Source organism: Sapajus apella, unplaced genomic scaffold (assembly GCF_009761245.1).
Source record: "Sapajus apella isolate SASKATOON/1434 unplaced genomic scaffold, GSC_monkey_1.0 scaffold85, whole genome shotgun sequence".
Taxonomy (NCBI): Eukaryota; Metazoa; Chordata; class Mammalia; order Primates; family Cebidae; genus Sapajus; species Sapajus apella.
The window spans coordinates 1568888-1588138 of record NW_022437025.1 but is presented as its reverse complement, the minus strand read 5'-3'; the positions used below and the strand labels follow the sequence as shown (position 1 = coordinate 1588138).

At 50.8% G+C, this 19251-nt stretch overlaps 2 protein-coding genes and 1 long non-coding RNA gene across 4 annotated transcripts in view; 2 read left to right on the top strand and 1 right to left on the bottom strand.

Moving 5' to 3' along the window:
• The window catches only part of SLBP (stem-loop binding protein), a 20303-nt gene extending 13924 nt beyond the window's left edge, over positions 1–6379 (top strand). For both annotated transcript variants that reach the window (XM_032253925.1, XM_032253924.1), the window contains 3 exons: positions 928–1077; positions 2151–2217; positions 5459–6379. In XM_032253925.1, the coding sequence (XP_032109816.1) occupies positions 928–1077; positions 2151–2217; positions 5459–5575 (334 nt within the window). In that variant the 3' untranslated portion in view covers positions 5576–6379. The remainder of the gene's footprint in view (positions 1–927; positions 1078–2150; positions 2218–5458) is intronic.
• Positions 5263–19251, bottom strand: part of LOC116533979 — a 16124-nt gene continuing 2135 nt past the window's right edge. Inside the window, exon 3 of the long non-coding RNA XR_004261540.1 lies at positions 5263–5353. This is a non-coding gene — a long non-coding RNA (uncharacterized LOC116533979). The remainder of the gene's footprint in view (positions 5354–19251) is intronic.
• Positions 18750–19251, top strand: part of FAM53A (family with sequence similarity 53 member A) — a 26455-nt gene continuing 25953 nt past the window's right edge. Inside the window, exon 1 of the mRNA XM_032253921.1 lies at positions 18750–18798. The gene's annotated coding sequence lies outside the window, so the exon portion shown is untranslated. The remainder of the gene's footprint in view (positions 18799–19251) is intronic.

The following is a 19251-nucleotide window of genomic DNA, read 5'->3' as shown; positions in this document are numbered from 1 at the left end:
ACCGTGCCCAGCCATACTGTACTCTTAAACTCCTGGCCTCAAGCAGTCCTCTTCTTCAGCCTCCCGAGTAGCTGACACTACTGGTGCACGCCACCACACCTGGCTAAATTTTTAATTTTATGTAGAGATGGAGTCTCCCTATGTTGCCCAGGCTGGTCTTCAACTCCTGGCCTTGAGTAGTCCTCCATAGTTTTTTGTTTTTGTCTCTGTAACCCAGGCTGGAATGCAGTGTTGTAATCACAGCTCACTGCAACTTCCACCTCCCTGGTTCAAGTAATCTTCCTGCCTCAGCATCCTGAGTAGCTGGAATTGCAGGCGAGCACCACCATGCTTGGGTAATTTTTGTATTTTTAGTAGAGACCGGGTTTTGCCATATTGGGTAGGCTGGTCTCAAACTCTTGACCTCAAATGAGCCACCATTCTTGGCCTGTTTGTTTGCTTTTTGTTTTTGTTTTGAGATGGAGTTTCACTCTTGCCAAGACTGGAGTGCAGTGGTGTGATCTAGGCTCACCACAACCTCTGCCTCCCAGGTTCAAGCAATTCTCCTGCCTCAGCCTCCCGAGTAGCTGGGACTCCAGGCATGAGCCACCATGCCTGGCAAATTTTTGGTATTTTTAGGAGAGTTGAGGTTTCATCATGCTGGCCAGGCTGGTCTCAGATTCTTGAGCTCAAGTGATTTGCTGGGCCCTGCTGGTTTTTTTTTTTTTTTAATAGAGAAGAGGTCTCAGTGTGTTGCCTAGGGCATTTTTGAACTCCTGAGCTCAAATGATCTTGGTGTGACCTCCCAAAACGCTAGGATTATAGCCGTGAGCCGCCACGCCTGGTGATCTCTAATTTTTAAAATAAAACTAATCTCAAAGTTTGGTTAATCTTCAAGCTAATGTGGAAATGTGAGTGGCATGTGCTAGAGTAATCTTTCTCCCGTAGACATCTTCGACAACCTGGCATTCATCCCAAGACCCCCAATAAATTTAAGAAGTATAGTCGACGTTCATGGGACCAACAAATCAAACTCTGGAAGGTGGCTCTGCATTTTTGGGATCCTCCTGCTGAAGAAGGATGTGATTTGCAAGAAATGTATGTCTTTACTGCATTCTTATTCTGTGTTTCTCTGATTGGTGACTGAAGTGACTGAAGCATCTGTGTCACTGGGACAGGAGGTTCTGACGCCAGGTACCCCAGCAGCTGTTGGGGAGCCGAGCAGCTGCTGCAGCTTAGTGCTGAGTTCTGTGCTGGGTCGGGGGCAGCCGGCGGGAGGAGTTTGCTTCCTGGATTGAATTAATGTTTTTGAGCACGGTCAATCTGGGAATACACAGTTTTTGTTTGTTGTTGTAGTTGTTTTCCCCCAAATTACAACAGTGTCTGGAATTTGGTTTTCTCAAATACAAATATCCCAAAAAGTATCTGAGTCATTTCTGTTCAACCATGAAAATAAAAGATCTTAATTAAGGAAGGTTTTCTTTCCCTGTTGGCTTTTAAACTTGTGCCTAGTAGAAATGTCTCAGGCCTGAATTCCGCTTCATCATGGGAATATGGGCTGACCAGGGAGATAGAGTGATCTTATACCTCTCTTCGTCTGTGTGGGGTTTCTTCTCAGCTCCCCTCTGGTCCTGAGCCCCTCCCTTCCTCGGACACATTCTTCCAACAAACATTTGAGTTTCTATTCTGTGCTGGGAAATTTACTAGAGACTAGCATGTTTAAAATGCTTTGTAACGTGGCTTTACTGGTTTGGCCTGACAGAAGTGATTTGGGTTTTTTTTCCAGTGTGACACCATTGTCCCATTCTCTGAATAGAAACTTGAAACAGTTAGTGATAATGTATAGTATGTTTCACCACAGTGCTTGTTTATCCCCATCAAAAATTGGGCTTATGAGTGCTTCTGTTTCCAAGGATGCTTGTGTGGTGAGCCCAGCAGATCTTTTTGCTGCTGCTTTTTGCCATTGGCTTTCTCTCTGCTGGATTGATTGGGCTGGGGTTGAGTCTGGCAAATAGTCATTGAAAGCTGACCCCTCAGGGAGCCTAGGGGACACTGTCAGTGTTGTGGCTGTACCACATGGGTGGGGTTTGTCTGTAGAGAATTCATCTGCGCCCTGTCTCCTGGCCTTGTTAAACTAGTGCCTGACACACCTGTTGGATTTCATTTCACAGACACCCTGTAGACCTTGAATCTGCAGAAAGCAGCTCCGAGCCCCAGACAAGCTCTCAGGATGACTTTGTAAGTACTTTCTTTGGATAAGTCAGTTGGGATTTGCAGATGAATTGTTAACACATACTGTCTTACAAACTGAAGTTTGGGTTGGGTGTGGTGGCTCATGCCTGTAATCCCAGCACTTTAGGAGGCTGAGGTGTTGGCCAGGCTGGTCTTGAATTCCTGACCTCAGGGCAGATCACCTGAGGTCAGGAATTCAAGACCAGCCTGGCCAACATGGTGAAACTCTGTCTCTACAAAAATACAAATAATAGCCAAGCGCGATGAGGGGTCCCTGTAGTTCCAGCTACTCGGGATGCTGAGGTGGGAGAATTGATGGAACCTGAGAGCTGGGGATTGCAGTGAGCTGAGATCCCGCCATTGCAGTCCAGCCTGGGCAACAGAGTGAAACTCTTTCTCAAAAGCAAACAGAAAAACTGAAGTTTGGGCCGGGTGTGGTGGCTCACCCCTGTAATCCTAGCACTTTGGGAGGCCGAGGCGGGCAGATGACCTGAGGTCAGGAATTCAAGACCAACCTAGCCAACATAGTGAAACCCTGTCTCTACTAAAAATACAAAAATTAGCTGGGCGTGGTGGCAGGTGCCTGTAATCCCAGCTACTTGGGAGGCTGAGGCAGGACAATCACTTGAACCTGGGAGGCAGAGGTTCCGGTGAGCTGAGATCGTGTCATTGCACTGCAGCCTGGGCAACAAGAGCAAAACTCTGTCTCAAAAAACCCCACAAAAAACTGCAGTTTGATTCTGATGCTCACAGGAAAGGACTTCTACCTTTGATGACTCCCATCATCAAGATGTCAGGGATCATAAGATTGAATTCTGAGGTAATGACCTTAAAGGTTTTTAGTTCAGTCTAACAAATCAGTTTCACCATTTTCATTTATTTGAAGTCAAAGGAGCCAGCTGTGGTGGCACAGTCTGCATGCGGTCTCATCTACTCTGGAGGCTGAAAGAGGAGGATTGCTTGAGCTCAGGTTCAGGATCAGGGCTGCAGAGTCTCACTGTGTCACCAGGCTTGAGTGCAGTGGCACATTCTCAGCTTATTGCAGCCTCCATCCCTCAGGTTCGAGCAGTTCTCCTGCCTTGGCCTCCCAAGTAGCTGGGAACACGGGTGTGTGCCACCACACCTGGCTAAGTTTTGTATTTTTAGTAGAGATGGGGGAGGGTGTCTCACCATGTTGGCCAGGCTGGTCTCCAACTCCTGACCTCAAATGATCCACCCACCTTGGCCTCCCAAAGTGCTAGATTACAGGTGGGAGCCTTGTGCCTGGCCTGGACCCTCCAAAAAAGAGGCTGGGCATGGCATCTCACACCTATAAACTCAGCACTTGGGGAGGCTGAGGCAGGAGGATCACTTGAGCCCAGGAATTAAGGATCAGCGTGGGCAACATATGGAGGCCCTGTCTCTACAAAAAAACAAATTAGCTGGGTACGGTGGTGCGTTCCTGTAGTCTCACCTAGTTAACCTAACATAGGAAGATTGCTTTAGCCCAGGAGGTCAGGGATGCAGTGAGCTGTGATCATATCACTGCACTCTAGCCTGGGTGACAGAGCAAGACCCTCTCTCAAAAAATAAATACCTACAATACATTAAGAAAAGAAAAGCTTTTTCTCCGAGTCTAGGATCTACATATGCATTGTCACTAGCATTCAAGTGTGGGCCATGTAGTTTGTGCTGGCATAGGAATTACCTGCTAATTGTTACCAAATAAGGGAGGAATGCATTGTACCTAGGGATTTTCTTTACATTTACCAGTTTTGAAAAAAATACATGTTTGTTCAAAGCAGTGCACAAAATTGGCTCATGTCTAATTCTGTAGTTAATGATTGGGAGCATGTTCTTCTAGACCTTGCATGTGTACCAATGTACAGTAAAAAGATACTTTAATGGTGTATGGTTTTTTTTTTTTTTTTTGAAACGGAGTCTTGCTCAGGTGCCCAGGCTGGAGTGTAGGAGTGTAGTGGCATGATCTCATCTCACTGCAACCACTGTTGCCCAGATTAAAGTAATTCTCCCATCTAAGCCTCCCAAGTAGCTGGGATTACAGGTACCCACCGTCGTGCCCAGCTAATTTTTGTATTTTAGTAGAGATGGGGTTTCACCATGTTGGCCAGGCTGGTCTTGAACTCCTGGCCTTGGGTGATCTGCCCACCCCTGCCTTCCAAAGTGCTAGGATTACAGGCATGAGCCACTGTGCCCGGCCAACCTTTAGTATTTTTACAAAGAAGACTGTCGTAATTGCATGTGAAAACACCCAGCATATTAAGTGAAAAAGCAGGTTAAAAACTAGAAAAGGGGCTGGGTGTGGTGGCTCAGTCCTGTAACCCCAGCACTTTCGGAGGCCGAGTCAGGTGGATCACAAGGTCAGGAGTTCAAGACCATCCTGGCCAGGATGGTGAAACCCCGTCTCTACAAAAAAAAAAAACCAACAACTACTAGAAAATGTAAACATTTGTTATAAAATTGTCATGCTTTCTATAAGATCCTGTACTGTATTCGAACATAGAAAGATGCAGTTATGGCCGGGCGTAGTGGCGCATGCCTGTAATCCCAACATTTTGGGAGGCCGAGGTGGGCAGACCACAAGGTGAGGAGATTGAGGTCATCCTGGCCAACATGGTGAAACCCTGTCTCTACTAAAATACAAAAAAAATTAGCTGGGTGTGGTGGCTCAGGCCTGTAATCCCAGCTACTCAGGAGGCTGAGGCAGGAGAATCACTTGAACTCGGGAGGCAGAGGTGACAGAGCTGACACTGAGCCGCTGCCCTCCAGCCTGGGTGACAGAGCAGGTTCATCTCAAAAAAGAGAAAAGAAAACCATCTTAAAACGTATCAATTTAAACAGTCTCCTCCTGTCCTGAGACAGCCACTATTCGTGGTTTTTTCTAGGCTTTCAGAATTCTTTCTGTACTCGTACAATGTGTCATGGCCGGGCGTAGTGACTAGTGACTCCTGCCTATAATCCCAGCACATTGGGAGGCCGAGGCAGGAAGATTGCTTGAGCCTAGGAGTTCAGCATAGACTCTCTGCAAAAGAAAAATAAAATGTGTGTACACCTAACTTCAGAGTCTTGTAAATAGTACGTGTGGTTTCTCTTCCCAGTGTCATGAATAAAATCTATCTCGGTTGCATGTGAGGTGTACATGCTGTGCATTAAATCACGATTCACCACGTAAGCTGTGGGGTGTAGGAAGTGGCCCCTGTTTTCGGGGTGAGGTGAATGTGAGCTGACCCATGCTTCTGTTTTCCAGGACATGTACTCTGGCACACCCACCAAAGTTAGACACATGGACAGTCAAGCGGAGGACGAGTTTGATTTGGAAGCTTGTTTAACTGAACCCTTGAGAGACTTCTCTGCCATGAGCTAACTGCCACCTGGCGGCCAGGAAGAGAAACAGTTCCTCCCAGACCAGGTGGAAGGATGGCCAGGCGCCAAGCATGTGTGTGCACTTGTACCTGGTGGTTTCTCTGTTAGTAGTCCATTATTTCATGACGAATTGTTATTTTTGCCTTACTTTCTTAAGAAACATTAATTTTATGTATAGTGAGTGTATTTTGCATGTTTTAAAATTGTAAATGGAGCTAAATCCAAGCAAGGTTATACTTAAAGCAATCTTCCAGCAAGCGTAATTGCTTAATTCCTATCGTCCTCCAAGATGAGCAGACAAGTATACTTAACTAGTTTTCCACAGGCATCTTAAGTTGCTGCTTGTGAGATGAATTGTTTTGGATTTAACCATGTAATCCGTGGGACCACTTGAGAGTCAGCTACTTTTATGGGCACCAGACAAAGTACTCTCAGTCAGACACCTTTAATATCTTCATGGAGACTTAATTTTTGGCCTTTTATCAATATGTCACAGCAGAGCTCGGAAGTCAGACCATTCTTAAATTTAGCTGTTAAACTAATGGGTTTTATGTAAATTATACAGTCTTAATTTGGTACTTGTAAATAGCACTAGTCAGGCTCTTTATAATACTCTAAGAGTTGGCGCGGCAGAGCGATTTAGAAAGAACATTTTTAAACAGTTAAGTTACCTGTAAAATTGCTGTAAATGATGATGTGTACAGACTTTCTGTTTATTCATTTGTAAACTTCTTGTTAAGACTGTTATGTTTCTATTGCTTTTGTATGGGATATTGCAAAAATAAAAAGAACCCTCTTTAACTGATATAGGGTGTTGCCGGTTGGGCCAGCTGCCATCAGAGCTGGCATGTTTGGAGGGTCAGAGTTAGGTCTGTCTTGTGTCTGAAGTGAGCGGCACTTGGTGAGGCGGTGTACAGCTGGAAAGAGAATTGTGACCATTCAGCCCTGCCCACCCCTCCTCCCCACACACACACTGGGTAAGGGGCCTTCTTTATTTTTATTTTATTTTTTATTTATTTTTGAGATGGAGTTTCACTCTCGCCCAGGCTGGAGTGCAGTGGCACGATCTCAGCTCACCACAACCTCCGCCTCCCGGGTTCAAGTGATTTTCCTGCCTCAGCCTCCCGAGTAGATGGGGTTAGAGGCATGCGCCACCACACCTGGCTAATTTTGTATTTTTAGTAGAGACAGGGTTTCTCCATGTTGGTCAGGCTGGTCTCAAACCGCCAGCCTCCCAAAGTGCTGGGATTACAGGTGTGAGCCACTATGCCTAGCTAATTTTTGTATGTTTAGTAGAGATGGGATTTCACTATGTTGGCCAGGCCGGTCTCAAACTGACCTCAGGTGATCTACCCATCCCAGCCTCCCAAAGTGCTAGGATTACAGACTTGAGCCACCATGCCTGGCTGCCAGGCACGCTTTCTTTCCAACAGTGCTTCTTGCTCCTCTGCAGAAGCCCAAAACAGTTACTCTGAAAAGCCCTGCTGGTATGGCTTCTAATGAACTGAACCCTATTAAGAGTCAGAATTATATGGGCAGAAGCTGCTGCCAGGTTGGACTGAAAGGGCCAGGCAATACAAATTCAAGAGGCCTTGAACCCTGAAGTTCCTACCAGCAGGAAGCAGGGAGATGAAACTACAGCTGCAAACACAGGCCACCTTTCGTGAAAAGGATGGATAATTCAAAGGTGGAGCCACGAGCCGGGAAGCTTGGAGGAGTGAGGCTGGGCATAGTTGGGTGCAGTTGGGGGACTGCCAGGTGACGTGTGCCCAGTTGGGAGTTCAGACTTAACCGTGGGCCAGGGACTCCTGGGAGTGTCTGTGGCAGGTATCCTAGCTCTGCTGCTGCCATTTGGTGTCGGGGTGTGTGTGTGTGCGTGCTCGCAGTGTGGGTGGGCTGGGGGGGAACGGGGTGGGGACAGTCTTTAAATGGAAAGAGGTTCAACACGGGAGCTGTCTGAGGAGCCTCGTCCATGAGGGAGTGGATTCAGATGAGATTCGGGACTTTGGGCTGATGCTGTGGTGGACGAACCTGGAGGCCTGGCAGGGGCTGAGTGTATCTTGCGTCCTTTGGCCTTCCAAAGTGCTGGGAGTACAGGGGTGAGCCACTGCACCTGGCCAAAATTCTTGGAATGCCCTTAAGTACTGAGGAAATCAATCTTCAGACTTGAGTTCTTGCCTCTTCGCTGCTGTTAACGTAATCTGGTATTTTCTGTATGAGTGTTACAAATAACCAATGGGCTAGGATTGAGTTGTCTTTATTCTCGACTCTTGTACATCGAACCAAGAAGTGTCAGAACTAAATTAAGTTTGCCCAGCATGATGAATTCTTCACAATCTCACACGGATTGCTATCTCATCCCCGTCAGGGAGCCATTTTCTTGTCTTTCCACACACGGCTGGGGTCAGCTTATCAGGGCTGTCATCCCACCTCCCCCGAGGCGTTCCACGTATTGTGAAGCTGTTCTTGTTTCCTGCTGGCCTGCCAGGAACCTGTCCTTCGGTTCTCTTTCAGCAATTCTGCCACCAAGTTGCTGACTCCTCCATCCCTGTGGTAGGAAGATGTCAGTAGGGTTTCCCAGGAGTTAGCAGCCTCTGCCTGAGCCCAAGGCCCAGCCACTTTTGGCTTTCTGGACCTGTGGGGGTGGCTCTTATGATTAATTGATGGGTTTCAGGACCTTTTGTTTGTTTAATTAGTTTTTTTTTTTTTAATTTGAGACGGAGTTTGAGTCTTCACCCAGGCTCCAGTGCAGTGGCACGATCCTGGCTTACTGCTACCTCTGTCTTCAGGTTTCAAGGGATTCTGCTGCCTCAGCCTCCCAAGTGGCTGGGATTACAGATGCCGGTCAACATGCCCAGCTAATTTTTGTGTTTTTACAAAATTTAAAATACATTTTGTACATGTATTGGGTTTTCACTGTGTTGGCCAGGCAGGTCTCAAACTCCTGACCTTGTGATCCGCCCACCTTATCCTCCCAAAGTGCTGGGATTAACAAGCATGAGCCACTGCACCTGGCCAATTTTTTTTTTTTTTTTTTTTTTTTTTTTTTTTTTAGTGGAGACGGGTGTCACCATGTTGGCCAGATTGGTCTCAAACTCCTGACCTTGTGATCTGCCCACCTTGGTCTCCCAAAGTGCCGGGATTACAGGGGTGAGTCACCTGCCTGGCTAGATTGCAGCATCTTTTGTTTTCCACGGAGGCAAATTTGAAAGGTCTGCTAGGAGAAGTCACATTTCAGTACCTGCCAAACTGAAAGTGCTTGGCATATTGGTGTGTTGGCTTCTGCTTTGAATCTTGGTTGGTTTCAGGGGAGAAGCATGCCTATTTAATCACCCGTCAGCATATAATTGTACATTTAAGGATCCTGGCCAGGTGCAGTGGCTTATGCCTGTTGTCTCAGCATTCTGGGAGGCCGAGGCAGGTGGATTGCTTGAGGCCAGGAGTTCAAGACCAGCCTGGCCAACATGGGGAAACCTCATCTCTATTACATATACAAAAGTTAGCCAGGTGTGGTGGTGCATGCCTGTAGTTCCAGTTACTCAGGAGGCTGAGGCATGAGAGTCACTTGAACCCAGGAAGCGGAGGTTGTAATGAGCCGAGATTGCACCACTGAACTCCAGCCAAGGCAACTCTGTCTCAAAAAAAAAAAAAAAAAAAAAAACCCTAGGGTTTTTTGTTTTTATTTGTGCTGTTTGCATTTTAATGTGTGGATGGGACCCCAAGCCACTTGGTAACAAACACACTTCATAAAGTTTTCAGGAAAAGCCACCCTCAGACTCCATAGCTGAGGTTCCAGCAGAGACGCTGACTGTGTAGGGTATTCCTGGCGCCTGCTGCCTGGCCTGGTGCTTTCTGTGTGGTGGGATGTGGAATGCAGACTTGTCATCCCGTCCCAGTTCTGCTGCTTCATAGCTGCATGATGGCCTTCGTGTTCCCGTCTGAAATGGGCATAGCAGCATCTACCGCAGAAAATGGCTCTAGGGATTAAAGGAGGGGATGGCAGGAGGCCAACCGCATCATAATAATAACAACGTAAGACAAATAGAGTTGTTGTTGCTCAGGGCCTCCTCATCCCTTCACTCCTTGGGCTGCACTAATGGGCTGGGTAAGGCCTTCAGGCAAGGATATCAACAGCAGGCACCGAGGAAGTGTGATGCCCACACCAGGGGATCCTCGCTGCTTCGTGGAGGCTGAGAGGTGACAGTTCCGCCCAAAGGGGTTCTGGTCACCCCGTCAGGCCTCTGGAACCCAGTCCTTGAGGTGAACATGAACATGGGGGCATGCGGCATTCCCTGGTGGCCCCAGATGCGGTTTTGAGAGGGGTGACGGCTGACAGCGCTGGCTGCGCTCCTCAGAGAAAACACGTACCCCAGAGTTTCCAGAGGACCCCACCCCTTGGGCAGAAGTGCGGAGGTAGGGGTCTGTCACAGACTCGGGCAGGCACGGTGGGCCCACGTGAGTCATTAAGGCAGCATTCACCCTAAAGCCTCATTGTGTACAGGAACAGTCTTGATTATCTCAGTTTCTGGGGACAAGGAATGTGGGTGTGGCTTAGCAGGGTCCTCCTTCCAGCTCCCACAGGGCTCCACTCAAGCTGCTGGCTGAGGCCAAGCCCTCATCTCAAGGCGGTGCCAGGGCGATCCACCTTCAAGCTCACACGTGTGGCTGCTGGCCTGAACTGGCCCTAGGTTTCTGGCTAGGTGGGCTTCTCCATATGGCAGCTATGTCGTCATTCTGAGCAGAGGGCACAGGACGGTGCAGCACGATGAGGTTGGTCCTGGCCTTGTACAGCATGATTTGGTGGCGATGGCCTTTCTCTCCTGTTGGTTAGAAGCATGTCACCTGCCAGGCTGCTGTCAGGGGGAGGGAATTACACCAGGGATTGAATCCCAGGAGGTAGATTGCTGGAGGGCCTCTTATAAGTCAGTCTCCCAGGCTGGGCTTGTGGCTCATGGCTCATGACGGTAATCCCAGCACTTTGGGAGACTGAGGCGGGTGGATCACATGAGGTCAGGAGTTCAGGACCAGCCTGGCCAATATGGTGAAACCACATTTCTACTAAAAATACAAAAATTAGCCAGGCATGGTGGTGGGCGCCTGTAGTCCCAGCTACTTGGGAGGCTGAGGCAGGAGAATTGCTTGAACCCAGGAGGCGGAGGTTGCAGAGAGCTGAGATGGCTCCATTGTACTCCAGCCTGGGTAAGCAGAGCAAGATACCATCTCAAAAAAACGAAACAAAACAAAAAGAAGTCAGCCTCCCACAGAGGCCCTTGTGCTGCTGCCAGACACCTTGGCCTCCTGAAATCTCCCTGCTTCCAGCCTTTGCAGGGCCCCTTGAGCGCCTTAAGTGGAGGGGGACAGCAGCCCTGGACCCGGAGGGACAGGGTGGGCCTTCTCTGCCATCCAGCTTGGAGCTGGCGAGGGCCAGTCTCACTCTGGCTGGGGGCTGGGTGCTGCTCATCTCTTCTGCCAGGATTTCTCACCCCAAAACTCCAAGACACACCCCTGCCTACTCCTCTCCTGGGTCTCAAACTTACTGATCCAGCTGCAGGCAGCCAGCCCTGCTTTGGGGAGGGCAGGCACTGGGAATGCACAGAGCGGGCCTGCTCCGTGCCCGAACCCCTGTCCAATCTAACGGGCTGCTGTCAGCTGTACCTCCAAAGCTCACCCAAACCTGGGGATCTGGGCAGGGCACCAGCTTCTAGCTCTCTCCAAATCCCCACAGAAAAACAGAAGCAGGGTGGCAAGAACCAGGCTCCCGTGGACAACAGTGATGACCAAGCCATGTGACAAGATCTTTTCACAAAACCCAAATGCAAGTGGTAGAGCAAACCCTTGACAGCCCGACGACCTGGGTGGCAGTGGAAACTGGCAGGGTAGAGGGAGAAGGTGACAGAGCTGAGGCCCCAAGAACAGGGGAGCCCAGAGGAGCTGTCTATGTCTCTGGAAGCCACTCAGGTGGTGTGAGAAGAGCAGCCATGCCTTTGTCCTCTCCATAGGGTGAGTGAGGGCTGAGGGAGGGAGACACATGGGCTGGAGCTGTCCAAATCCTGGGAGATCCCCAAAATGACCACCAGGGAGGAGACAGTGCTGAGTGCACAAAAGGGGCAAGAGGAACAGCCCAATCTCTAGGAAGCTTTACAAACGCAAAGCACAGGGAACTTGGGGCAGGCAGGAACACTTTCCTGAGAACCATATGGTCCCAAAGGTTAAGAAACGTGGGCAAAAAAAAAAAAAAGTCCTGGTCAGCCAGGTATGGTGGTTCATGCTAGTAATCCCAGCACTTTGGGAGGCCGAGGTGGGTGGATCACCTGAGGTCAGGAGTTTGAGACCAGCTTGGCCAACACAGTGAAACTCTGTCTCTACTAAAAACACAAAAATTATCCAGGTGTGGTGGCGTGCACCTGTAATCCCAGCTACTTGGGAAGCTGAGGCATGAGAATTGCTTGAACCTGGGAGGTGGAGGTTGCAGTGAGCCTAGATTGTGCTACTGCATTCCAGCCTGGATGACTGAGACTCTGTCTCAAAAAATTGTGTGTGTGTGTGAGTGTGTGTGTGTGTATTTAAACTGGAATACTTAGTTTCAAATCTAACAAAACATGTATGGGATCTGTATACTGAAAACTACAACATGGATGAAATAAAGATTCAATAAATGGAGAAATGTACCATGTTCATGGATTAGAAGACTCAATAAAGATGTCAATTTTTGCCAAGTGCAGTGGCTCACACCTGTAATCCCAGCACTTTGGGAGGCTGAGGTGAGTGGATCACCTGAGGTCAGGAGTTCGAGACCAGCTTGGCCAATGTGGTGAAACCCCATCTCTACTAAAAATACAAAAAAGTAGCCATCTGTAGTCCAAGCTACTCAGGAAGCTGAGGCAGAAAAATCACTTCAACCCAGGAGGCAGATGTTGCAGTGAGCTGAGATTGCACCACTGTACTCCAACCTGGGTGACAAAGTGAGATTCTGTCTCAAAAAAAAAAAAAAAAAAATGTCAGTTTGTCAATTCTTCTCAAATGGATATACAGGTATAATGGAATTCCTATTTAAAAATCTCAGCAGTCCGGGCGCAGTGGCTCAAGCCTGTAATCCCAGCACTTTGGGAGGCCGAGGTGGGTGGATCACGAGGTCAAGAGATCGAGACCATCCTGGTCAACATGGTGAAACCCCGTCTCTACTAAAAATACAAAAAATTAGCTGGGCATGGTGGTGCGTGCCTGTAATCCCAGGTACTCAGGAGGCTGAGGCAGGAGAATTGCCTGAACCCAGGAGGCGGAGGTTGCGGTGAGCCGAGATCACGCCATTGCACTCCAGCCTGGGTAACAAGAGTGAAACTCCGTCCCCAAAAACAAACAAACAAAAAAAATCTCAGAAATATTTTTTTGTAGATGATTCTAAAATTTATGTGAATGTAAAGGAACAATTTTGAAAAATAAGGTGAAGAGAATCAGCCTATCTTATTTAAGGTTTAGGCTGGGCGCAGTGGCTCTCGCCTGTAGTCCCAGCACTTTGGGAGGCCAAGGTGGGCAGATGGCGAGGTCAGCAGATCGAGACCATCCTGGCCAACATGGTGAAACCCTGTCTCTACTAAAAATACAAAACAATAGCTGTGCCTGTACACCTGTAGTTCCAGCTACTCAGGAGGCTGAGGCAGGAGAATCACTTGAACCCGGGAGATGGAAGTTGCAATGAGCTGAGATTGTGCCACTGCACTCCAGCCTGGCGACAGAGGGAGACCCTGTCTTAAAAAAAAAAAAGTCTGTGGTGTCAGTGGAGGGATAGACACTTAGATCAATGGAGCAGGACAGGGAATCCAGAAATAGACCCACAAAAGTCTGGCAAACTGATTTTTGCAAAGGTACAAAGGAAATGTGGTGAAGGATGGTATTTTCTTTTTTTCTTTTTTTTTTTTTTTGAGGCGGAGTTTCGCTCTTGCTACCCAGGCTGGAGTGCAATGGCGCGATCTCGGCTCACCGCAACCTCCGCCTCCTGGGTTCAGGCAATTCTCCTGCCTCAGCCTCCTGAGTAGCTGGGATTACAGGCATGCACCACCATGCCCAGCTAATTTTTTGTATTTTTAGTAGAGACGGGGTTTCACCATGTTGACCAGGATGGTCTCGATCTCTTGACCTCGTGATCCACCCGCCTCGGCCTCCCAAAGTGCTGGGATTACAGGCTTGAGCCACCGCGCCCGGCCATGGATGGTATTTTCAACAAATGTGCAAGTGGCTGGAATAAAATCCAAGAGCAAAAGTTCAAGCCTCAACCTAAGTCTCATACCTTACAGAAAAACGAACTCAAAATGGATCACAGGCTTAAATGTAAAGTATAAAACTTGCAGAAAATTGGTGGGATCTGGGGTAGGCAGAGTTCATAAACTGGACAGCAAAATCACAATCCATAAAAGGAAAAATGGACAAATTGGACTTCATCAAAATTAAAAACCTTCAGCTAGGCATGGTGGCTCCTGCCTGTAACCCCAGCACTTTGGGAGGCTGAGGCAGGAAGACGGCCTCAGGCCATGAGTTTGAGGTCAGCCCTGGCAACATGGCAAGACCCCATCTCTACAAATTTTTTTAAATTAGCTGGGCATGCTGGCACAGACCTGTAGTCCCAGCTACTCTGGAGGCTGAGGTGGGAGGATCCCTTGAGCTTAAGAGTTTGAGGCTCAAGTAAACTATGATCACACCACTGCAACCCAGTCTGAGTGACAGAGCGAGAAAAAAAAATTAAAAACTTTTGTTCTGCCCAATTCCCTGTTAAAATAATGAAAAGACAAGTTATAGGTTAGAGGAGAATACGTGTAAGCCACAGGTGCCCAACCCCTGGGCTGCCGACCGGTACAAGTCCGTGAGCTGTTAAGAGCGGGCCGCACAGCAGGAGGGGAGTGGTGGGTGAGTGAGCATTCCTGCCGGAGCTCCGCCTGCCGAATTAGATCCTCTGCTCCACAGTCGCCTCCGCCCTACTGTGAACTGCGCATGTGAGGGAACTAGACTGCATGCTCCTTATGACTGTTCCATGTTTGATGATCTGAGGTGGAATAGTTTCATGCTGAATCTACCCCACTCTGTCCGTGGAAAACCAGTCTTCCATGAAACCGGTCTCTGGTGCCAAAAAGGTTGGGGACTGCTGGTGTAAACCACACATGAAATAAAGGACGTGTATCTTTATGAGAATTAATAACTTTTTTGAGAAGGGTCTCACTGACCACAGGTCTGCCCTGATGCAGCCAGGTATCTTATCATTTGACAGTGTACAGTTCAGTGCCATAAGTCCACTCACACTGTTGTATAACTATTATCACCACCTATCTCCAGAACTTTCTATCCTGCAAAACCAAAACTCAGTACCCATTAGACGTTCATTCCTTATTTCTCCCTTCCCCCAGCTTCTGGCACCCTCCATTCTACTTTCTGAATCTGACTATTCTGGGTACCTCATATAAGTTAATTCCTATTGTATTTGTCTTTTTGAGTTTGGCCTAATTCACTTAGAATAATGTCTTTGAAGTTCACCTGTGCTGGGAGGTATTTCTCACCTTTTGTCACGGCAAAATGCTCCAGGCTCATCTTATACCGACTGTCCCTTCTCTGGAATCAGCAATTTCTTTAAGAAGCCCTGATTCCTTCACTGAGGAATGGTATTCAGAAATCAGCATCTGGGCACCAGGTGTGCTGATTGCTACTCGGTTATCATTGCTTCTAGGTTCTTTCAGTGGATAAAGGAAGAAAATTCTGTGTGTGTGTATGTTTGTATGATGTGTGTGTATAAAATATTCCACAGTTTAAATTGATACTTCCAAATTCAGTATCACACCCAAAAAGACATGTGACTAATGTTCCAGTAGTGAGAAATACAATTAGGCCTGGCGTGGCAGCTCACACCTGTAATCCCAGCACTTTGGGAGGCCGAGGTGGGCTGATTGCTTGAGGTCAGGAGTTCCAGACCAGCCTGGTCAACATGGCAAAGCCTAAATACAAAAATACAAAAAAAAAAAAAAAAAAAAAATTACAAAAGTACAAAAAAAGCTAAAATACAAACGAATGAACAAAAAAAGCCAGGCGTGGTGGCACATGCCTGTAATCTCAGCTACTGAGGAGGCTGAGGCACAAGAATCATTTGAACCTGGGAGGCAGAGGTTGCACTGAGCCGAGATCGTGCCACTGCACTTCAGCCTGGGTTTCAGAGAGAAACTCTGTCTCAAAAAAAACCAAAACAATCCAGAACACTGGAAACAAGCAAGCAAGGGACAAAGGAGAGATAGGATACATGGAAAAACAGAAAACAGAAAGGTGAGGCCAGTGTGGTGGCTCATGCCTGTAATCCCAGCACTTTGGGAGGCTGAGGTAGGTGGATCACGAGGTCAAGAGATCGAAACCATCCTGGCCAACATGGTGAAACCCCTTCTCTACTAAAAATACAAAAATTAGCCAGGTGTAGTGGCGGGCACCTGTAGTCCCAGCTACTCAGGAGGCTGAGGCAGGAGAATTGCTTGAACCTCCTGGGAGGCAGAGGTTGTGGTGAGCCACCGCACTCCAGCCTGGCAACAGAGTAAGACTTGGTCTCAAACAAAAAACAAGGTGGTAAATCAACTATATTGATAATCACATTAAATATAAATGGTTTAAATACTCTAATTAAGAGTCAGAGATTGTCAGACTGTATAAAAAAACACCCATTCCCATTTTCTTTTTTTTTTTTTGAGATGGATTTTCCCTCATTTCCCAGGCTGGAGTGCAATGGCACTATCTCAGCTCACCACAACCTCTGCCTCCTGGGTTCAAGCGATTCTCCTGCCTCAGCCTCCCAAGTAGCTGGGATTATAGGCATGTGCCACCACACCTGGCTAATTTTGTATTTTTAGTAGAGACGAGGTTTCTCCACGTTGGTCAGGCTGGTCTCCAACTCCCAACTTCAGGTGATCCACCCGACTCGGCCTCCCAAAGTTCTGGGATTACAGGTGTGAGCCACCGCTCCCAGCCATGAAATCCATTTTATTTAATTTTACTTTTTTGAGATGGAGTCTCACTCTGTCACCCAGGCTAGGATGCAGCAGCTTGATCTTGGCTCACTGCAACCTCTGCCTCCCAGGTTCAAGTGATTCTCCTGCCTCAGCCTCCCAGTTTGCTGGGATTACAGGCATGCACCACCATGCCCGGCTAATTTTTGTATTTTTAGTAGAGACGAAGTTTCACCACGTTGGTCAGGCTGGTCTCCAACTGCTGACCTCACGATCCGCCTGCCTCAACCTCCCAAGGTACTGGCATTACAGGTGTGAGCCACCGTGCCCTGTAATTTTTGTATTTTTAGTAGGGACGGTGTTTTGCTATGTTGACTAGGCTGGTCTTGAACTCCTGACAGGTGATCCACCTGCCTCAGCCTCCCAAAGAGCTAGGACTGGAAGCATGAGCCACCGCATCTGGCCAACTCTATTTCTTAATCCACTAAAAGGCCTTAATAATTATCCAAATACAGGCTGAATCAGGGACACAGCTTTGACCTTTGTGATTTCAGGTGGTTATCTCAGGTCCAGAGAGGCCAGGATGGAAACCCAGCTCAGAAAGGTCTGCCATGGGCAGAGCCCCCGCCCCGGGCACAGGTGCCCTCATCCTGTTCTAGCCATTTTCTGTTCTGGTCCAGGTCACAAAGCCACTTGTCCCTGGGCCAGCACAGACTGACTGCTGGAGGTGGGGATCACCCGACCCCAGCAGAGAGAATGGCCCGGACGCCTGCCCAGCCCTTATCACTCCGCAGCACTGCTGGGACTCCCGCTCTTCTAGACAGGTGAGGGTGGCTCCAGCCCATCCTGGCGTCAGCTGGCCTGGCTCCCAGCCTGCACAGGACCAGCTTATCAGGCCCAGAACCTGTTGGAGGCCCCAGCCTGACCCCTGGGAGCCCGGTTGCCTTCCTCAACATCCAGCCCCAGGGGTGCCTTGGGGCCTCACCCATCGCCTATTCTCAGAACTAGCCGGCCTCCAGGCATCTGTCTGCTCTCAGTGTCCACTGTGGGACCCGGCCATCAAGTCCCACGGTGGCCAAGGGACACCGGTAGCTCCTCCTCCCGTCAGACCACCCCTTCTCACCACCCCCACCAAACCCTCAGGGCTTGAGGACGCACCTGGGGAGGCACTGGACTGCCCGGCCCCTCTCCAGGGGTGGGGAGCATTTTTCTCCTGCACCTTTGAGAAGCCACCTGGCCTGAAACAAACCCCGCCCTACCTCGGTGGAATCAGAGTCAGCTGCTATCCCCCCAGCCGAGGGCCAGCCCACCCATCGGAGGCCCGCCCACCCATCGGAGGCCCGCCCACCCATCGGAGGCCCGCCCTGGGTCAGGCAGCTCATCTCACCCAGGACACCCGAGCCCCAGCACGGGAGGCTGAAGGGGGAGGAAGGGGTCCCCCTCCTGGAAGTTTGCTGGAAACCCCGAGGGCGGGGGCGGCCTCCTTCAGCGGCCCGCCACCCACTGTGCAGGCCGCTCATCCTCAGGGACGCCCAGGAGTCCAGTCCCCCGGGCCAGCGGCGCTGAGGCGGAACGAGGCCCGACCTCACCCGTGGCCGGAAGGAGCCCTGCAGCGGGGTCCGCCCTGGGTGCCCACGCGCGAAGGTCTAATTCACACCGCCCTGCCCGTCACGCTGTGCAGGTGCAGAAGTGAGACCCCAGAGGGCGAGCGACCTGCCCACGGCCACACAGCCGGCCTACGGCAGGGGGGAAGGCGGCGGCGGCGAGCCTCGGGCTCCGAGACCGCGCGCCCTGGGCGGGACAACGGCCAGAGCCACGGCTAGCGCCGGCCGCAACCTCCCCGCTGCGCGTCCAGCCCCGTCGCCTCAGGTCGCCGCCGCCGCGTTCTTCCCTTCCGGGGCCGCAAGACGCCGCTGAGCGCAGGGCACGCACGCGCGCAGGGGGCGGGGCGTCGGCTCGGGGGCGGGGCCAGACCGGCGCAGACGGCGCACGGCGGCCTCGGCGGGCGGTGCGGAGGCGGGACGCCCGGAGGCCCCGCCCCCTCTGCCGGCGCGGCGCGGCCGAAGGCCGGCGTGGAGGCGGTGGCGGCTGACGGACGGGCTCGCGGCGGCAGCGGCGGGGCGCGGGCGGCCAATGAGGGCGGCCGGAGGGGGCGGGGCGGCGGCCGCGGTTTTGTTCCGCCGGGGCTGAGGCGCGTCGCCCTCGGCGGGGCCTGGGCGGTCGGCCCTCCTGTCGCTCCGCCGGCCTCGGCCGCGCTCAGGTACCGAGCCCGGGCGGAGCGCGCCGCCCATGCCTCAGCGCGGCGGCTGCGAGTGTTTCCCGCGGCACGCGGAGGGCGCGGGGCCCTGCGCTCCGGGCCGGGTGCGTGGACGACCCCGCCGGGCCCGAGCCCCCGCCGTGCGCGCCCGCGTCCGGGCGACTTCCCCGCACGAGGCGAGGCCCGGCCTGGTGGCGGCGCGCCGTGGTTCGGTGTCGCGAGAGGCGGGCGTCGCAGCGGTAAACGGGGCCTTGGGGCGTCCCGAGAGGGACCCGGCCGCGGGAGGCCGGACGTGCCCGGAGACCCGAGGAGGGGACTTGGGCGGACTCCGAGGCCGCTTTTTCTGCGTGGCCTGGAGGGTGTGAGCGGCCTCGAGCCTCCGGTGTGCGGGGGCGCCGGTGCCCGCCCGCGCCCCGCACCCCGCGCCCGCGCCCACGCCCCACGCCCCGCACCCCG